Source organism: Lampetra planeri, chromosome 51 (genome assembly GCF_965212315.1).
Source record: "Lampetra planeri chromosome 51, kcLamPlan1.2.h2, whole genome shotgun sequence".
Lineage (NCBI taxonomy): Eukaryota > Metazoa > Chordata > Hyperoartia > Petromyzontiformes > Petromyzontidae > Lampetra > Lampetra planeri.
In genome coordinates, this window is record NC_136157.1 from 1,250,749 (window position 1) to 1,266,656 (window position 15,908).

General features: G+C 43.4%; 1 protein-coding gene across 35 annotated transcripts in view; it reads left to right on the forward strand.

Annotated features, from left to right (window-relative positions):
- The window catches only part of LOC144734361 (IgGFc-binding protein-like), a 149,977-nt gene that overhangs the window by 114,925 nt on the left and 19,144 nt on the right, over positions 1-15,908 (forward strand). For all 35 annotated transcript variants that reach the window (XM_078616468.1, XM_078616471.1, XM_078616479.1 and 32 more), the window contains 15 exons: positions 317-519; positions 1,066-1,210; positions 1,600-1,668; positions 1,903-2,150; positions 3,496-3,670; positions 6,093-6,201; positions 6,922-7,019; positions 8,053-8,229; positions 9,182-9,384; positions 9,982-10,126; positions 11,391-11,632; positions 12,220-12,384; positions 13,523-13,650; positions 14,130-14,398; positions 14,818-15,026. In XM_078616468.1, the coding sequence (XP_078472594.1) occupies positions 317-519; positions 1,066-1,210; positions 1,600-1,668; positions 1,903-2,150; positions 3,496-3,670; positions 6,093-6,201; positions 6,922-7,019; positions 8,053-8,229; positions 9,182-9,384; positions 9,982-10,126; positions 11,391-11,632; positions 12,220-12,384; positions 13,523-13,650; positions 14,130-14,398; positions 14,818-15,026 (2,585 nt within the window). The remainder of the gene's footprint in view (positions 1-316; positions 520-1,065; positions 1,211-1,599; positions 1,669-1,902; positions 2,151-3,495; positions 3,671-6,092; positions 6,202-6,921; positions 7,020-8,052; positions 8,230-9,181; positions 9,385-9,981; positions 10,127-11,390; positions 11,633-12,219; positions 12,385-13,522; positions 13,651-14,129; positions 14,399-14,817; positions 15,027-15,908) is intronic.

Sequence of the window (15,908 nt, forward strand, 5' to 3'; positions counted from 1 at the left end):
GTGTACACATGCACACATGCATATACGTAGTTCAATTCCTTCTGTGAAAGTGAGAAACTCAATGATGGCCGGTTAATTGTTCTCACATAATACAAGCATGTGTTACATTTGCTGCAATATTTAGGGGGGTTTTGCACAGCGTAAGATTCATTCTTTGAAGATTAAAAACGTACTAATCTTATACAAATACCTTAAACCGAGATGAAATCTGGGCACTTTAAGCTGTTATCTGCATGGCAAAAACAGCTATAAATAACACAGCAAATTACAAACATTCAAGACTTTAAAAAAAATTCATCGTTTGTGGTACCCACAGCATTCCCTTGTGAGCCTGGCAGCCACTATGAGAGCTGTGCCCCACCGTGCCCGGCCACCTGCAGCAACGCAAGTCTCCCAGGTGGCTGCAACCAGCACTGTGCGGAGGGCTGTGTCTGTGACGACGGCTTTGTCCTCTCTGGAGACAAGTGTGTCCCCACATGGCAGTGCGGTTGCCTGGATAACAATGGCCATTACCATCCGGTGAGTTACACACTCTAAGCACATCTTTACCGGGCAAAGTGCGAGTATCTTGCAAATATTTTTAAGATGCGTAAGATCGACGTCCTCACTCTCCGAGAAACCCACGTTTCTAATGATAAACAGGCCAGACACTACCGTATCCACGACTAGCCACTACCATTCAGTATGACGTGGCCACATGTGAAGCACACCCTTTTTCAATACTTATGCATCATTCCTTTTATGTCGTCGGCAATATATGTTCAAGTACTGTATATATGTTTTTCTAAGTTTTTATTATCTTGCGCAAAGTCTGCAATTAGCGGTAATGGAAAGCCAAGGTTACCCAAAGAGATTTATTTAGAAATAATATAATACACCCATTTTTTTAATCAGATGTTTACAGAATAGCCACATCCATAATGCTGCGTGTGTTGAACACTTTATACACACAGTGAAATTGTATTTCAAACTTACATTCTAAAATGTAAGGTCACTGGCAAATGTAAGGTCACTTGCACAATAGTGGAATCTGCAGAGACGCTGAATCTGTGTTGCGCGTGGCAGCTCGGGGAGAGCTGGTTTGAGTCTGGCAACTGCAGCGAGCGCTGCACGTGCATGGGTGGGGGAGACATTCACTGCAAGAACTGGGAGTGTGAGAAGCACGAGATCTGCAGCGTGGAGGACGGCATCCTCGATTGCTACGCGCGAGGTGAGTTGCTGTGCTGCTTCACAAATGAGGAAAGCCATGACGATCGTCTCACAATGAGAGAGACGGAGATTTTTATGCAACCAGGTAAGAGGTAAGTGTAGTGTTTGAGGGGGACCTGGAAAAATATAAATAGATACCATCCATAGGGCTCCAAGAACAAATCATACAGCTTCAGTCAACCGAAAAACAAAAATTATTTTACATGAACACAGATGGTAAATAAACTTTAAATTCAATACATTATTGAATGGATCATCTTGTTTTAAACCCAGTGACCATCTTTAGGAAAGCATATTAATTGGCTTTAATGACTGGTGAAAATGTACTTTGTATCAATAAACAAGATAAGGGGAAGGATAACGCTTTGACATTTTTGCTGTTTCTTTCAGGAACAACCGCTTCTCCTCCTTATATCTCCACAACAACACCAACAGCACCACCGACAGTCCCGCCACCGAGTACGATGTTCACTTCACACTGGCAAAGCTTACAGTTGGAAACCATTGTGCTTTAGCAGAATTTTTTTTACCGACGTAAATACCTCTGCAACACCACCTGCCTGCCTTATTAGAAATGCTCATATCATCGTTGTTAGCCTCTCACCTTCATCACCCATGATCTGTCCACTTCTAGTTTAAATTATCTTACAAGTCATTTAAAAATAAACCGACATCCTTAATATTTTTTTCTAGAACCTGGCGACTGCGTGATCACTGGAGACCCTCACTACATCACGTTCGACAAGACGACGCACCACTTCATGGGCGAGTGCACCTACACGGCAGCCATCCCGTGCAACCAGAGCTCCACCCTGCCCCACTTCAACGTGGAGACAACAAATGAGTTCCGGGGCGGCAGCACGGCTGTGTCTTACGTCAAGGAGGTCCACGTGGATGTCTACGGCCACAGGTTCACCTTGGCCAAAGGACGCCGGGTGCTGGTGAGCGTTACACCGTACCTTCATGGTCATGTCTATGGGTTTCCACACTCAGGCAGAAGCTAAAGGGGAAAAAACACAAAAGTTTTCATTTTCTCCTTTGGCTGAAAAAGGTAAACTTGTCTCCCAATTGTGCTGCACAGTATACCGGAACCTTGCTAACCTGATGAGTGCCCACTGAGAGAGCAACTTTCATCAATAATAATTATAGCTCATATAGCGTCTTTCACACTCGTAAAATATAAAATACATCAATTACAATTAAGAAGTGGTTAAGTTAAAATAGGAAATGCTTTCTGAAAGAGAAATGTTGTTAGGGAGGAATGAAAAACCCTAGTTTAGTGGAGGGAGAAGCCTAGTACATACAATAGTTATAGTTTACAGACATTTGGCAATCCTCTGCTGGACACGGCCCTCCTGTCCCATTCGTGGGGGTTGTGTGATCACTGTTCACGACGCTGGTCAATATAGGTGGGTGACGGAGGAGCTCAGGCTGGTTCAGATGTCATGTAATGTAGTCATAAAGAATCGCGAAATCAAGCTAAAAGCATCTCTAATGCGCATTGTCGTCTTATCAAACTGTGTTCATCAAGTGAATGCTATGGTCTCAATTGCAGTGTTTGAACTCGAGGTGTTCTTGAGTTCGTCTGGTCGGTTGTTCCATGTAACGAGGCTTGCTTTCTGAAAGCGCCTGTGATGTTGTTAGCCATGGCTGGGAATCAAACTCAGGTCACTGGATTCATAGCACAGTATGTGAACCCCTCCCACTTCTCCCCAAGTCTCATCTGATAATGGCTTATTTTTTCTGTGATGGTTATTATGTTTACAATGATAATCTTATTTGTATTTAAACCATCATACTTGTAATTGTGTATTATAATTCATAGTGTTATGTGTAAACCAGTGCGTCCGCTCCACCACTCTACAATAATAGGATATATTGTAGCAAATATATATGTTGTACGTGTAATATATATTCTAGGTTTTGCTCACTAAAATTGTTAAACATGTGCATGTGGAAATAACACAAGTGTTTCAAATCTATGACAGAAATTCTTATAATTTAACAATAGGTGTTTTTTTTTCCAAAATATTTTGTTTATATCTCAAACAAAACGTTTCGGCAATTTAATGAAGCCAAGGGTGGGAGCGGAAATGATGGAGTGGTGTGTTGGCCTGGGAAGTTGGGCAGGATTCCAGCGGTGGACCAAGAGTAGTGGGTACAAGTTTCCCTTGGCCTAGTCTGGCGTGTGCACTGTGTGCAGCACATGTACGGGACACGAGAAGGTGTGAGATTGTATTAGATGCACGACTGGGACCCTCACTGGAGCTGTGTGCTGTTTTACAGGTGGAAGGACGGCGTATGACCACTCCGCTGCTGCTGTCGGGGGTGCACGTGTACCTGAGCGGATCCTACGTTGTGCTCGAGACTGATTTCAATCTGGTTGTTCGGTTTGACGGAAACCACCATGTGGAGATAGTCGTGCCAAACGAGTACGCTGGGATACTGTGCGGCATCTGCGGTGAGTGCCGAGAACAGGCTAGATGAATGCTGATTTGAACATTTATTTCACCTGACAATAAATCAGTCTCGCAATGATACAGGGGTTTGTACACTTTTCAATGGGAGACAAAAAACACTTAAAAACGGAAAACAGTCACGTAACAAGGTTAATTTACCAAGGCATGTATTGGCCTGCCAGGATCTGCAGGAAGGCACGTACTGGGCTACCTTGCTGATCTCGTCAAGGAACATAAAACCATCACACGAACTCCAGTCATCCTCGCAGTGGTTTTTGGATAGTCATCGAATAAAGACGGTCACTGCATCGCGCGCTTTCAAATGCGCTTCTGCGACCGTCTGGAACGCTCTTCCGATATTAGGAAGCCACTGGAGCTATGCACTTTTAAATCTAGACTGAAAAGTATTTCTTTAAAATGACTTTTGTGTTTAGTTTGATGTCCTTCCCCCACACTTCCAATTAGCACGGTTGGCTACGTACAGTGCGAAAGAAGTTCAACATACATACAAGGCAGTTGCACGTTATCGTCATAAGCTTACCAAAATGGCCTCAACCATGACTTTTTGTGGACGTAGAGGGGAGGCTAAAATGTGACTGTCAAAGGAAATGGTAGCCAATCACACATTAATAGCTAATCACCAGCTCGTCAGTTTTGGTTCACTAGTGATTAAAAGTACATCTAGATGATCAACCAGTGACTCGGTGGTTGGGGAATAGATGTGCGGGTAGGCAGAGATGGTCAAATACTTATAAAATTATATCTGCTGTATTTTGCTAAATATTAATGTAAATTACATGTAAATTAAATAATGTTCATATCTGTGGAAAGGTTGTATGAACACATCCCATTAACCAACAATGTATACAACTTGACTTAAAGCTTTTGTGACTGCAGGAATTAATATTCTTTTGGTCTTTCGGTAAAGCCACGTAGATAGAAAAATAATAAAATTATCACGACGTTTCGATCGCAACACAAGCAATCGTCATCAGGTAAAACATATAGCGAGAATGCTGTCGAGGCAGGAGAAAATACAGCGGGAGAGCTGCTGAAACACGAAGTGATATAGGCTTGAGATGGGCTCAGCCCAAGGGTAAGTGGGCAGGGTTAGAGGTGTAATTTGCATGTCAATGTAAGATCGGTGATGTACCTCCACGACAACGACACAGCTGTGGAGGTGGCCTTTGTACTGTGAGAGATTAGCATGTAAATGTAAAATATAATATCGGTGATGTACCTCCACGATGACGACGCAGCTGTGGAGGTGGCCATTGTATTGTGAGAGATTAGCATGTCAATGTAAAATGTAAGATCGGTGATGTACCTCCATGACGACGATGCAGCTGTGGAGGTGGCCATTGTAATGTAAGAGATTAGCATGTCAATGTAAACGAACCAACGGTGGCTGTGCTTGTGAGACATTTAGCATGTATGTAACTCAGAGAGACGGAAATAACTACTTGCATCGGCAGGTAGGATTGAAAAATCACAGGCAGTTATGACTTAAACTGGTTAATAACGTCCTTCCAATGATTGCTCAGTTTGTACACATCTTCTCGGTTGAAATTGTGTCTGTGTTGAAATATCTGGATGGCTTCATGAACGAATCTTTGTTGATAGCCAGTGGGCTTGCAGAGTATCTTCGTCTTGGAAAAATCGATTTCATGTGAGCCCACAGCGTTAAAACAATGATCAGCCACGGCCGAGGTATTGGTCCTACCGTGTTTCAGATCCACCTTGTGTTCACGAACACGGTCCGAGACATGTCGCTTAGTTTCCCCAATGTAACTACTGCCGCAGCCGCAGCTTAGTTTATAGACACCGGAGTATTGAATGTCAGGGATCACATCCTTCACAGATGGGATGAGATCACAAATTTTATGTACTGTGTTGAATCGAACATGGATCTTGTGTTTGCTCATGGTATTGGACATCTTTTTGGAAACACCTGCTATGTTTGGCCAACGTCGTGATAATTGTATTATTTTTCCACCTACGTGGCATTACTGAAAGACCCAAATAAAAATGTATAAAACCCAGTGAAAACCCACTCATATGTAAAAGAAAACTGGTATTTTAAATACGTCTATACATAAATACGTTTTAATTATGCTTTAGTTCTATTGTATTGCATGCACATGGACCAAGTGGATATTATATAAGTGGGCGCCTGCAAATACTTCTGAAGCACGATTGTGACTAAACGTCACACTGCACTTGTTGCAATGCTGACCTCGAGTCACGGTTTGGTCGCCCAATTCACACTGGGTCACCATGGCAACAAATGCAGTGGTTTACCCAGTGTGAATTGTCATTTATAGTTTTTTCATTTTGAAGCCTTCCTTTATATTAGTGCTCAATTTAGTCGTGCACTGAGATGTCTTTGCACACTAGCGTTACTTTCATGTTGTAAACTTGCAGGAAACTTTAATGGCGATGGCTCAGATGACAATCTGAAACCAGACGGCTCAGTGGCCGCCTCCTCGGCAGAACTGGGAAACAGCTGGAAGTCGGTGAACAGCTCGGATGAGTGAGTAGCAGTCACCCTCGCACTCATCTCTTGCTGTAGCTGAGCGTAATGCCCTCATGTGGGCCCAATTCTTTGTTATTGGTTCTTTTGGTCTTGATTTTGTGTGCTAGCTTACTATTTGTCTATTAATTAAGCATACCATGGGAACTCTTGCAAGTGGATGTTCCATCTCAAGGGATTTTCTAGTTAACATTTTTATTGAAAAAAATATTATCTGTGTACCTTAGAACAGATTTTACCCATCAATCCCTTGAAAACTCATACATTCTCACTACATTCAGAAAACAAACTTATACTCATAAGCAGCTATTGTGTGTGTTCGGAGAGTATTATTTGCCCATGCACTGAGCCCAGCGACCTGAGTGTGATTCCTGGCCACGGCTAACACCAGTCGCAGCTGATGTCTAAACTGGTCTTGGGTCCCCTTTCACCAACCCACAGTGACTTGGTCCGCAAACAACCACCATTACCAATACGGTGTGGAGATGCCTTCATCCAACAGTGGATTGACAAAGGGCTGTGAATTGTGGCAGGCGGGCGGGGGGGTGGTGTTCCTGCTATGACATCTGCAAGCTTTCACTCATTTGAAAAACAATCGTGAAATTCTTAAATATAATTATCACAAGCATATTGTTATTACTGTTACCATAACTTAATATTGCACTATTGTTTTTCATAGGACAGTGATATGCCGGTATTCCTTGGTGTTTGTTTTGGCAGATGCAAAGATGATGATGGTGGAAGACCCGAGTGTGATCCAGCGACACAGGAGGAGTTTGAAAAAGAGGGATTCTGTGGCTTAATCACCGACCCCAATGGTAATGTCAATTCTCAGTATCTGGGTACTTTAATGCACATTATTGTGTAACCACTTCCATTATTCACATTATGCAGTATTACACAACATAACGACGAAATAACCTACTACTGGTGCTTGTTAATTCACTACTGAATGAAAGCCTCTCCTCGTAATGTCAGTCATGGTTTTTTTTTCGTATTTCACCATGCTGGTCAGCGTGGACTGGTGAACGTTTGAGCAGTGGGTGGCCAGAGCCAATTGACATGTCACTCTCCACCTATGTTTAGCCATTTTCAAGAATCGAACTCGGGATGCTGGGTGCATAGTGCAGTGCAGAAACCACGGTGCCTCTACTCCAACCACACGCGTGCAGTATTACTCTGCAAATAGTGCAATTATTTTATATTGTTTTCAAGGCCTCGTTTATAAGATAGTTAAGTGAATGCGACTTAAGTATTGTGTATTTATAGAACATCATCGACCATACAGGTAGTACAGCAGCTTTGATGCATGGAATGAGGAAGCAGATCTCCTTTGACACCAGCAAGGTAGAGGCAGCGATAACGCTACATTCAATAATTGGCCAATCACTTTGTTTGCATGTTTGACCACAAGCATGTATGGTTAATGCAGACTTGATACTTTGCAATAGGTGTATATTTGGTGTATGAACACCTGTATTATTGCTGAAAATGTTGAAGCCATTTATTTTGTCATCATAGTGTTAGGACTGAAAGAGCTGTCATCAAAGGTAAACTGTCCAGTGTGATGGTACGGGTAACTATATGTGTCCAGCGCGTGTTGTAATGTTAATCGATCTCGTTGATTTGTAATTATTTTTAGACTTGTGAAGAACTGGAGGTTAACAAAAATATTTTTTCTGCATTACAAGGGGAGGTTGGTATGGTTTAATTACTACTGTATTCGGAAATGGAACCATACAAAAGCCCAAATCCCTCCTTATGCAAGTGAGGCTAGGCAGAGGCCTACAAAGATTAAAATAACAAAGCTGCATTCACCCGACACACCTTTCCTGACATCATTGTGACCAGGAGCTTTCAAAGAGTGCCACGCGGTGCTGCCTCCACAAGTCTTCTTCGACAACTGCGTGTTCGACCTGTGTGCCACGGGCGGCAACCCCCTGTCGCTATGCCAGGCCTTGCAGGCCTACGCCGACCAGTGCGCCCAAGCTGGCATAATCATCACGTGGAGGAACAACACCTTCTGCCGTGAGTGCAGCACCCACTGTGATGTCACTGCCACATGTTATAATCCTGTGCTTTGTTCCTATCAGAACAGGATTGTTGAGTAAGAATTAATGGATACCCTATATGTCGTGTCCATGTTAAACAAATAAAAAGCCAAAGTGGTAGAACTGGGTTGCCACTCCCAGAGGTGAGTTATCACACATGTGGCACAGCTTATTCTACCGCTATAATCAGTTGGCAAATAATTTCTGTTGGGCCGCATAACCATTCTCAACTCACAAATATTACCTACATTCATACATATTTTGATGTTCGTAGTGCAAACTGTAGATGAGAATTCATAGACAAGAGCTGTTTGCGCTTTCTTTGTGCCATGCCAGATGTATTCCATAATTTCAAGCTAAAAAAATAGATATACATTAACCAAAACATTTGTATAGAATATAATTGGTTCCACGGGTGCCACATTCAGTTGAGGCGTGCAGTCTCGAGGCAGCCGATCAATTTGTCATGGTTGTGGTGTCACACTGAGCAGACACACAGAAGGGATGTGAGGCATTGAGCTCTCCCGTTCTGAAGGTGTCATGCCTCTGGCACGAGAGGAGTCTCAGTCGTCATGGAATTGGGTTTAAGGTGCCCACCATACGTAATTGTCACGTACATCCGGCATCTTTACCTCCCTATGATAAATAATAGAGGGGCAAGGTACAGCTCGATTGGTTTAAATGTCAGTTTCTTTCCAAGTTGCGATAGAATTAAATTTTTTCTCATCAGTTTCATCTGTGCATTCCTTGAAGATCTGTGGATATGTCATTGTCATGGCATTGAACTGAAATAAAAGCAATCTTCGCACTTATAAATATGCACATTTTAAATTCGACTAAAATTAATTTGTTGCTATTGCAGATGATTTGTAGAGGTTTTGTTATTTAGTAGAAACCATCGTGTGTGTGTGTGCATGTGGCACCCACAGCACTCACTTGCAAACCGGGCAGCCACTATGAGAGCTGTGCACCGCCCTGCCCGGCCACCTGCAGCAACGCAAGTCTCCCGGGTGGCTGCAACCATCATTGTGGGGAGGGCTGTGTCTGCGACGACGGCTTCGTCCTCTCTGGGGACAAGTGCGTCCCCGCGGAGCAGTGCGGTTGCCTGGATAACAACGGAAACTACCACCCGGTGAGTTCTACTCATTCTTTCACCCTCATGTAAACCCACCGTATCTTTCCAGTCGGCATTAATGGGTGCACTGTGCCTTAGATGATTTTGTATCAGATTGCATAAATAGTGTGTTGTAAACCCTCCTCCACCCGACAAAGCCAATTATAAAAGTTGTCACGTGAACAAACATGCCAGTTTATTACTGCTTCAGCACACCAGTGTGTTGAAAATAAATCCACATCACATTTAACAATTGGGTTGCCTGACGTTTCACTATAAGTAATAACCACCTTACTCAGCTTTACTAACTAGCTGTGTCGGGTGGAGGAGGGTTTACAACACATTTTTACGTACGTGATCTAGCCCAACATTAATTATGAGTCATATTATTATTCGCAGAAGCCTACGTGTTAAAATAGTGTGCCTTTTTTCATTGTTTATCTGGTAGCATTTGATTTTTTTAAAATCTAAAATACAAATTCCACTATTTGTGGTTATCTGATTACACTTGATACAAAATTCAACCACCAATGACAATGGAATGTGGTGAAAATTATTCGATTCATGTAGCGTTCTCAAGACTTTTTCACTGCCTTCATGATCGTGTGGTTGCAGCTCGGGGAGAACTGGTTTGAATCGGAGACCTGCGACCGGCGCTGCACATGCGTGAGGCCCGGATCCGCGAGTTGCGATGCCTGGCAATGTGGATTGCAAGAGGTCTGCACGGTGGAGGATGGCATTCTGGGCTGCCACAGCAAGGGTATTTGTTTTGTCTAAGACATAAATATTCAACGATCAAACACAGACACCGTGGCAGAGCGCTATAGTCTCGTTTGGAAGACAGTGAGTTAAAATCATAGTTATAATGCAACCCAGCCCATCATCCCTTCAGAATTACAAAAATTATTACTACATAATTAATATCTAACTGAGGTTGCCTTGTGGAGAGATGTATCCATGGCACAGGAGCGTGGAATTTCCATCTGAATTGTAAACACTAATGCAGATAAAAATGATTCCCTGCTGATATGAGCATTGAGGCAGTGCTCATCTCCTGTTTAGAGCCCTGCACCAGTGATCTAAATTCCACGTTCCTGTGGTGGGTGCGAGTCTATCCATAGAAGCACCACGGTGGTGAGATGTTGTCTCCCTCACCTGGTATGCAGGAGATCATGGCATCGGACTTTGCATATTCTCTCTGCCCATGGTCGTGTGGAGTTTTTTGCGGGTCCTCTGGTGCTTCCCTCTACACGAAGCAACATGTGTTTAGTTTCATTGACTGCTACTTTAAATTCCCACATATAATGATATAAGCCACTTTGATGGCCAATCACGTGTGCCCATGCCACCTCTGAATATTAGTCCAAAGCTCAGTTAGTTAGTTTAACCACAATCGACTTCCCCACAAAGTGGCAACCATTTTATCAAACCCAGAGGGGTGATGGGCTAAGTTTACCTACAACCAGGATTTGAACTTGGAACATTGCGATTGTGAGTTGCTCACTCTACTGTTGAACCATTGGAGATGGATATCACCAAATCTGTGTTTGAATATGGGGAGACATACCCACTTTTTAAATTTAAATTGAATAAACAATCATTTTTTATCCAATTTCATCAGTGCCCATTGGTGTCGAACCAGGAGTTTAGCTAGTCCCGACAGGGACATTCATCCGAACCAACGTGCTCTCTTCTTTTACCTTCACATTGGAGATAATCTAGATTAACATGAACTGGCCTCATCAGCCATGGCCTCTTCATGTATCGATGACACTACTTATGTCTTTGCGTTACCATATGGTTTAACATTTGTTATTGCTTTAAAAAAATCTACTTTAAGCTTTCATTCAGGGTTATAAAAAAGGTGGAAGTTTCAGCAGCACCATTGATTAATACGTCTGTATGTGATCATCGGTGACTGGACATATCTCGAGTTAAATTTCATGTAGAGTTGTCTGTGGGTTTCAGTCGTTTGCACCCACTGCTTGTCGTGAGAAGGGCCTGGTTGTGTTTCTGTGCCCCAGGTTACGCCACGTGCCACGTTGCCGGAGATCCCCACTACTTCACCTTTGACTTGATAATGATCAGCTACATGGGCACATGCACGTACACGCTGGTGGACGTGTGCAATGACACCAACGTGACGCCCTTCACCATCACCGCCAAGAACGAGGAGCGCGGGCAGGCGTCCGGCTCCTACCTCAAGCACGTGATCGTCGACATCGCGGGCCACCGCGTCATCCTGCAGAAGAGCCACCGCGTGCTGGTACGCACGGATTGGGCACTGTGAGACCGTACAGTCGCAGTTGAGAAAGAGAAGATTATTTATGGGCAGATTGGGTGCGGCAGAGTGCCCATCTCACAGTTCGATTGCTGGCCGTGGCTAACATAAGTGGCGAGTGATATCTGAACTGGTGCCAAGCAGCCCACCCCACTAACCGGTGTGGTGAAGCAATCACTGACGTGGTGTGGGGAGCAGATTGACAAAGAACTGCAAAAAAAGTATCTTATCAGCATTCCCTGAAACATTTGCTAAACAGTAGATATAAAATAAGTATAACATTTAAATGTATTTGAGAAGTATATGTTAATGGAAGCTTATCATGTGAATTTAGTTAAGTTTTTTTTAAAAGCAGGAATGTCCTTGCTGTGACGTCAAAACATCTGAAAACTTTTAATAATGGTTCCATTATGATTTTGGCAATGAGCAGATATGATTAACGTACAATGTATCACAGGGTTACATTGTCTTTTGTGATATGTAGTTAATCGTACAAAGTAATTGTGTGTGGTAAAAATCAGAGGTCTTGTAAAACACATCATGCATCGTGGTTGATTTTTCTTTCTTAACAGGTCGACGATAAGCGAGTTAAGACCCCCATCGAAGGTTTGGTCCCAGGGGTTAAGATCGGCATAAGCGGAAGCTACGTTCTCCTGGAGACTGATTTTGGCGTCACAGTCAAATTTGATGGAAAACATCACCTTGAGATCAACACTCCAAGTACTTACTTTAACAAGGTCAGTTTGGTTCGGAGACTCAGCACCTACCTTGCAACAGCAAATATCAGAGGCACACTCGAAGGAATGGTTTAAATAACATTCACTGCTCCCATACTCAGGGCCTGTATCACACAGTGGCAGTGGCAGAGAGAACCACGGCAAGGGTAGTGGACCTGAGAGGTGATAATGTTCCTACATTGAATCATGGGGTTGAAAGAGAAAATGGATTACTGAGCAAAGCTGTGTGAACGTTCCATCCTAAAACGAGGTGGCAGCATCATCATCATCAGCCGCGATCGATTCACTGATGGATGAAGGCTTTCCCAAGCTGACGTCATCTTGCATGGCCCATAATTTGACAATCCCCACCAAGCACCTGCACAAGAACTGATTTCATTGCTCCGTCTTCGTGATGGATGCCCTCTCAGGAGACAGCAGCATGCGTTTTAATGGTTTCATGGTGAACAATGTCCTATACCAGGGGTCGGCAACCTACGGCTCCGGAGCCGCATGCGGCTCTTTACGGGCTGCTTCTTGACGATATGTACGTATGTACAGTATGTACTCAGATGCATTGCGGCTCTTGAAATACTGAATTTTGTACCGAATTGGAAAGAAATGGTTCTTCTTGTTATTTTGGTTGCCGACCCCTGTCCTATACAGACATATATGTTGAAATATTTCTTTACACTGTCGCTGTAATTCGTTTAGATGGTTTTGCCTGTAGCTAATACCATACTTTTATTATGACCGCACGGATACATTAATTGTAATACAGGGATGGGATTGATAGAACGTTATAACTAGCTAAGTAACTATTGGAAGGTTTATTAATTAGTTTAATGTAATCAATTCTTGGATGCAAGGAGGAATAATTGCGCATGAACGATGACTGCACAGTGACCCACACCGCATCATTAACTCCATTCCGCAATCTAAATGCACGTAGACAGGCTTTATTTTTGCCATGGTCCAGGCTATCTCAAATGTTCTATACATTTAAATTCACTGGTTATCATTGCAGTCAATAATTACCAGGATTAAAAATGAATGTAGAGTCCATCTCATCTTCTATATAGACCCATTAACCCATGACACATATGTCGTGATCATGTCAAAAATGTCTTACATTGGTTCTTGTTTGACCGTGCAACAGCTGTGCGGCCTATGCGGCAATTACAACCAGAACGGCACAGACGACTACCTGATGCCCAACGGGGAGCTTGCCACCAGCGCCGCCCAGCTCGGAGACAGCTGGAAGGCCGAGGGAGACGCTGATGCTGGGTGAGTCAGCCAATGTGCACGGTTTGGTATCGTACAAGCCACACAGCATAACATGTTCCATGTGGTAATAACACATTACAGTGATGTATATAACACCGTGTCAATCCACTGCTAATAGAAAGGCCCCTCACGTCGGGTTTGTCTGACCATACTTGACCAAGCTTTACATTGTGGGTTGGTGAAGTGTGGGGGACTCCAGACGAGTTCAGATGTCAATTGCCACTGACGTATCCATGGCCGACGATCAAACTTGGGTCACGTGGTTTCATAATGCGGTGTGCTAACCACTGCACCACCACACCACAACATTGCTTAATGTATCCTTACTTTAATTTACAATGAAAACATTAAGTACCTGAAACATTTATCATTATTTCATATAGTGGCATTAGTCTATCACATTATTTTTGTCAAAATCACGCATATGTTTATGTCTATAACAATAAAGATAACCATGCGTGTGATTAATTTTTTCACAGTTGCAAACCAGACGAGCCGCACATTCCCGGCTGTGAACCAATCAATGAAGAGGCCTATAAAAAGATGTGTGAAGTCATTATCTCTACCTCAGGAGCCTTTGCCAAGTGCCATGCCGAGATAGATCCCGAGCCTTTCCTGAAGACGTGCATCTACGACATGTGTCAGTTCCACGGAATGGAGAGCACGCTGTGCGATAACTTCCAGGCCTATGCGGAGGCCTGCCGCGCAAAGGGCATCAACATCCTGTGGCGCAATGAAACCTTCTGCCGTAAGTTTTCTGCCTGAGGAATTTTTTGAAAATTTATAGATATCCATTATGAGAAAAAATTTAATTAGACACCAGCAACTTTACCTCCATGGTTGAAATATAAGCAACATATTCCTTTTCTGCTTATGTTTTTTTAAACCAAAAATTCCGAGCTATATCTAAGAGAACATGTGGTCAATATGTGGAGTATGGACCATTTCGTAACACACTGTAGTCTGCGCTCCTTCAATGGAGGAACAGCACAACTACACAAACTCTCTCCTGAAGCCGTGTCGCAGTGGCTAGCAGACTTCGGCATTGTCATTAAGCTTGTGAACATATTGCTGCCATTCTCAAGAATATAAACAACACGTAACAAAATCATTTGAAACATAACCAAGACACCCGTATGATAAAATCCGTACGTGTCTCTTTATTAGCACTGCCATGCCCGCCGAACACCCACTACACGCCGTGCGCCTCGCCCTGCCCGGCCACCTGCTCGGACATCTACGCCGAGGCCGGCTGCCAGAGCGCGGCTCGGTGCGCCGAGGGCTGCGTCTGCGACCAGGGCTTCGTGCTTAGCGACGATCTCTGCGTGTCGCTGGAAGCCTGCGGCTGCTGGGACGACGAAAACAACTACCACTCGGTGGGTAGAGAGACTCCGCGTGGTCCACGCACACTGTGCTGCTCCACGCACCTCTCGTTCTCTGTGGTTAACACTTGCAGGAGCTGATTAGTAGAATATCTAGCGTACAAGACATAATGGAATATATACGCACGATACCGGGTGGATCAGAGAGATAATGTCTGCGTTGAAGAGCTGAGTCCACGCTGAAATGTGAGTAGCCACCTATGGCTAGATTGGTTCTCAAGTATAGCAGCAAGTTCACGATTTCAGGCCAGTCATCATTGACTGTACAAAAAAAATCATGGTGTAAAGTTAGACTTTAACATATTTTCTTTCAATTCAGCTTGGAGGACCTGGACATGTCATTGTGATTCCCATTCTGTGAACATTATATGTACAATATATGTGTCATTTAGCGTAAGAAAAAAGGTCTATTGAATTTATTTCATGACGTCATCCCTCATGGGAGTTTTCTCAACATGTGATGCACTGCTATGAAAATTCCCCAATGTAAATTCAATTCTTTATGGGGGCACTCCAGTTATGCATTGGCCAAAAGCAATGTGTTCATCTAATTTCCCGATTCTCTACACGAGTGATGCCAATGTTTGTGATGCCACCTGCAACACAAAATACTTAATATGCCATTACTTTGGAATGCTAAAAGACTATAATCCCACTGATCTCTCTGAACAGCGTTGGTAAGAGGGCTTTTGTCTCATTCGCTGCAACATTGTGTACTCGCTTTGCATGACAACTTCAGTATGCGCCTAGTTTGTGGGAAGGGTGTGTGAGGTCTCTGTATGACTAAGCTGGTGCTGGGACCTCCTTTGCCAGTACCAAAATAAGATAATAGGTTTTTCCCCTTTTTTCTGGCAACAAAACAGGTGTTAAGATGTT